The following is a 5,526-nucleotide window of genomic DNA, read 5'->3' on the forward strand; positions in this document are numbered from 1 at the left end:
GGTTTTCATTATCTTCATGCCATCATAAAACATATAGCGCATGGCATCCATAAGTCCTTAAATTTTCCTGTTCCTTTTTTTTATAAAAACTATTTCAATAAGAAAGCAGAACAAAGCTTCAGATGCAGGCTAAGAACCAAGATAAATAACATCCCATAACATATGTTCTGTAAGTTGAGTAAAAATGTTTCAGATTGGAGAATAGTAAATTGAGTAATCTTCTTAATCTTTGTTGAAAAAAGACGGGGAAATGAGGGAGCCAAGAAGCCTAAATCGAAACAGGATTGGAAGCTATATTTTAGGCACAATTTTAGGACATTCATAAACAAAAATATTGAGCATAACAATACATTTTTGATATTTTGATTAACAAACAATCACTTTTTCAAAGAATAGTTGCAGGTGTGAAATTTGAAATTTTTTTGCATGAACTTAACAAATGTAACCAGTCCAGGACAGAGAAAAAAGAACTAAAGTGAGTGTAATGGGATGAGACAAAAACACACTAAAACAAAAACTAAAGAGAAAAAATACTTGCCCAAAAAGGAGCAACTCAAACCATATTTTAAACAACTCAAATATTAAGAAACAACATCTGGGAACAAGAAACTAAAACTACTATCCTTGTATCAAAAAGCTATTATACTGATTTAGTCTGTTTCAGTATAACCTCCAACATATGGATAATACTGTATACGCTTTAGTACAATGCACTAGAGACTTGTCCCCAGATGACTATAAGAAATGTCTTGGAAGTGCCACAGAAGAGATTTTGGATGTTTATTATCACTCAATTGGAGTTAGACTTCTTAGTCAAAGCTGCTACTTGAGATATGAGTTGTATGCATTTTATATGGGTGAATCTGATTCTATGGCTAATAATAAGAATGGAGAAGGTTCTTAATTATTCATCATGAAGATTCTTGTTTTTTTTTTCTTTTTCTTTTTTCTTTTACATACTAGCTTATGTGAAAAAGAAACAGAGAGATATTATCTAACTGATTGATTTGAATTGTAGATAATGGAAGAAATGAAAGATAGAAATTTGCATTGGTAGCTGTTGTTATATCATGTCTTGTGATAGTAGTTCTTGGTTCATATGCTTGCTATTATGCACTTAACAGAAGACACAAAAAGAGTAATAAAGATTTTGTTCAAGCTTATCCAAGAGTAACTTGCTTGTCTTTTTTATTTTTTATTTTTGTTCTCTACTTAATCGACAGCTTGATTCCTTATTCAGGGAATAATGAAAATCTCTGGAAAATTTCTCATAAGAACATCAATGGAGATGATTCAACAGATTAGAAGTTTCCATACATTGATTTGGCTTCCATAAAAATTTCTACTAACAACTCTTCTGATTCAAACAAGTTAGGAGAGGGTGGTTTTGGCCCTGTTTACAAGGTAATTAATAAAGTATCTCTTTATTATCTTTTTTCAATCTGAAAAAGAAGTCAACATATATAGGATTACACAAAAACAAAATGGTTATTTGCAGGGGGCACTAAGAGATGGAGAGGAAGTGACAGTGAAGAGGCTCTCAATATGTTCTGAGCAAGGTTCAGAAGAATTCACTAATGATGTTCTACTGATATTGAAACTTCAACATTACAATCTTGTCAAGCTTTTGGGTTTCTGTGTAGATGGAAAGGAAAAGATACTTGTGTATGAATACTTGCCAACCAACAGCATAGACATCATTTTGTTTGGTAATAATATAAATATTTGTATACATTCTTTTCTCTGAAGTCCTCTGATTTCAGGACCTTGTATCATCATACTAAATTATAGATGTATAGTTATGTTTCCTACTCTAAACTGCATTTTTCTCGCACTTGTGATGGTTAGATTGAAGGAAATGTGCACAACTAGATTGGAGCACACAGGTTAATATTGTAAATGGAATAGCAAGAGGAACTCTGTACCTTAACGATGATTCTAGGCTTTGAATCATCCACAGAGACTTGAAAGCCAGTAACATACTACTTGATTTGAATATGAATCCCAAGATTTCAGACTTTGAAATGGCAAGGATTTTTGCAGGAACTGAAAGTCAAGCTAATACTGCCACAATAGTTGGGACTCAGTAAGTTATTGTGCTCTTAAACATAAAACAATATATTGTAAAAAAAAAATGGTAACAGAGTAAGCAAGTGTTGCACCTTTAATATATTTTGAGCCTCGATTTTGCTTTTTCCAGATTTAACAAGCTCCCAGAAGCAAGTATTATACTGATTGTTTATGTGGCCTGCAAAACCACAAGAACGAAATCTTAAAGACAAAATAAGCTTTCATTGTCAATAACTTGATCAAGTTATTAACTTCATAGATATAACATAATTTTTTATTCTAATTTATTTATTAACTTCATAGAAAACTACTAATTCAAACTCATAATACAAATTATACTTCAACATATTATAATCTGATTTTTGTTCTTTCCCCACATAAACAATGTTATTTTTTTAGCAATATATTAATCATCAATATTCTAATTAATAATACTTAAAACTAATACATATATATAAAGTATGAACATTATATATAAAAATTTATATATTTAAACATAGTGCATCATAATTAAAGTTCAGCATGTATACGTTAATAATCAATTATAGAGAGCCAAAAAATATGTAAAATAGTTACAAAGTATCAAACATTTATAGGTGAATCTATTTGAGTTGAAAGGGTGACTCAGATGCTTAATTATTCTGGTATTGGTTTTTCATGTTAGTATGTACATAGAAGTGAACTAAAGATGTCACAATTTTAGTACTAAATTTTATATAATATCTAATGTGTGATCATATTAATACTGTTGAGATCATGACAATGTAATTATTGTCCATATTGTTAGCATTCATTATAATATTATTTTTGGACCAGCAGCAAATACATGCGTTATGATTTCCAAAATTTAGTCAACCTATGGCACCCCATGGCACCCCAACCTAAATCATTTACTATAAATAAGAATTCAGACGTACAATGGAACCATGAAACACACAAATTTTACTAAAAGGAGCAAGAAAATTTCTTGAGCTTGTGAAACAAAAGTACCAGAACAGAAGACAGACCCAGATATTTAAAGCTTCTTCACTGATGAAAAGACCACAAGCAGCCAAAAGTAAATCCACCTACAATGAGATTAAAGTGAGATTAACCCCATATTTCAAAAGCACAAAACTTAACCCAATTTTTCATTTGGGGATACATACCCTAGAGCATATGCTGGTAGAGCTATTCTGTAACCAAAAGCTTTAAAGGTGAAGCCAACAGGTGCTATGGCCATTTGAAAGTTGATGACTTCTTGTCATGTGAGTTCAAAATGAAAGTTGTATCATCATTTTGAAGTTAAGTAGAATAAAAAACTGATAGATTGTAAGAAAATCATCTAAGACTAGACATTTGAAGTTGAAATTCTTTACATGATACTAAAATAAGTTTTCTCCCATCATTTCAACTAATGAGAAGTAAGTCCAGTGGTCAGGTCCATGGTTAGCTTGTATGAAATTTGTTGAATATGTTACAGTGGCCAACATTGTAGGACCCTTAAAGAAGTATAAAACTAATTTTATACTTAGATTAGAGTTAACTCAATAAAACTCTCTGAAGCTTTTATTGGAAAGTGAAATAAAGAAATGTTGTCTTCAATCATTTAGATTGAAAAGTGATTGTATAGAGTAGTGACTCAAATAGCTTCATGTGTGGATTCTTTTTTGTTAATGGCAAAATGACCATAAACAGATAAAAGTTATGAAATAGAATAGTATATACAATCACTAAGTTTTACGTTAGACCAAAAGTACAAACATGCAAGATTTTCTATTCAGATAAAACACTAGAATGGAAGATGGAAAATGGCATATTATATTAATTATTAAGATATGAAGTTAAGAGATAATTCTAATGAAAAAGGGTTGTTTCCTAGACTATAAAGTATGTAGAATAATACGTACATCTGTATCCAAATTATAATCAACCACGTACCTAATTAATTATTCAGCAATGTATACATATTGCACAAGCATAATATTATAACAAAAACAAAAGTAAGAGAAGATGCCTCTTGCAAACTGTTGGTGTGAGTTTTTCTACAATCCAAAACACATGAAATAAGGATTACATCAGAACAAAGAAACTTCCAAAATTTCCAAATACCAAATACCAAACTCTAACTAACTCATATGTTTAGGGGAAAATAAAAAGAAATCATTACTAGTTACTTTTTTACTGCTGTAAGATTTAAAAATAAAAAAAATTATAAGAAAATAAGATATGCAACCTTATAAGAAAGGAACCAAAATCAAGAAAATCCTATCAAAACTAATAAGAAATTAAGATATATGGCATTTCTAGTTCATATAATTGCCTTCTCGAATGATAACACAGTAAATTGAGCAATATGATTTCATAGCTCAAATAAAATAGCAATTGTTTTGCCATAGTTAAGTGTCTCAACAGTTCAATTAAGCAATATTGCACTCTAACAAAAGAATTTCCATGAAAGAATTATAGAAATCAAGAAAATCCTAACAAAATTAAGAAAATCCTATCAAAACTAATAAGAAGATATATGGAAATTATAGAAAAGGCCCATAAAAAAAGAAAAGGCCAAGAAGTAGTGATTTTTCCACAAACAAACAGATAAATTCTGAAGTAAAAGAGAGAAAAAACACTAGAATACAATCTACAATAGACATGAATTTTCAGCATAAATATTGCACAAGCATATGCAATTAAAAAGTATTTAGTTGGAAGGGAATGTTGATTTTTTACATAGATGGCACAAGCATATGCAATTAAAAAGTACATGTGGCCATAAATATTGCAATTATAAAGTACGGTTTATAAAAAAATATTACAATTTCAGTGATTTTTACTTCAACTTCAGTGAAAAATTGTTTAAATTATAAGAAACAAGAAAAACTGCTAAAGTTTTGTTCATTCATAATCTAATGATATTGTTAACATGTTTAATATATCAAATTACAATGGCTGTGAACATCTTAATATAGAAATTTATCTCCTAAAACATGAATCATTGAAGACAAGCACATGTTGCAACATAGAAGGAAAAAAAATACACTATTATGGAAATCAATTATAGCTGCCATTAGATATTCCAATGCCAGAACAATCTAGGTCCTATCAGCCTGTATATTAAAAAAGAAAAAGATAAGCAGTAGTAATTTTTTTCCACAAAACAAACAATTAAATTACAAAATGAAAGAGAGAAAATCATATAGAAGAAGAGAATATTCATGAGTATTTTAACATAAATAGATTAGAAAATTAAATATCTTTAAACCAGTATACAACCACAAACACTTAAGAAAACAAATTTTTTGACATTTATCTATATCACTCTCTTGGAGGCATTTCAATAAACACATTATATGCAACCAAGAAAGCTTTATCATAAGCATCATTCGAATTTCCAAAATTTAACTTCAAAGGCCAAAAATCTATTCTCTTCCCCTGTTTTATAACAACAAGAGGTTCTGACTAAAACACTTGAAAATC

General features: G+C 29.5%; 1 protein-coding gene across 1 annotated transcript; it reads left to right on the forward strand.

Annotated features, from left to right (window-relative positions):
- The first annotated feature begins 679 nt into the window (after positions 1-679).
- Positions 680-2,276, forward strand: LOC133821466 (cysteine-rich receptor-like protein kinase 25). Its single transcript, XM_062253748.1, has 6 exons — positions 680-896; positions 1,085-1,170; positions 1,306-1,404; positions 1,499-1,665; positions 1,961-2,086; positions 2,201-2,276. The coding sequence occupies exons 1-6, from the start codon at positions 680-682 to the stop codon at positions 2,274-2,276; spliced, it is 771 nt and encodes a 256-aa protein (XP_062109732.1).
- The last annotated feature ends 3,250 nt before the right edge of the window (positions 2,277-5,526 follow it).

Source organism: Humulus lupulus, chromosome 1, assembly GCF_963169125.1.
Source record: "Humulus lupulus chromosome 1, drHumLupu1.1, whole genome shotgun sequence".
NCBI classification, from domain to species: Eukaryota; Viridiplantae; Streptophyta; class Magnoliopsida; order Rosales; family Cannabaceae; genus Humulus; species Humulus lupulus.

Bases quoted from the DNA above. Each gene is read 5' to 3' on its own strand.
- LOC133821466 (XM_062253748.1), top strand. From the start codon at position 680: ATGGATAATACTGTATACGCTTTAGTACAATGCACTAGAGACTTGTCC. The intron at 1,171-1,305 runs GTAACTTGCTTG...TCAACAGATTAG, and splicing joins TTGTTCAAGCTTATCCAAGA to AAGTTTCCATACATTGATTT. The intron at 1,405-1,498 runs GTAATTAATAAA...GGTTATTTGCAG, and splicing joins GTTTTGGCCCTGTTTACAAG to GGGGCACTAAGAGATGGAGA.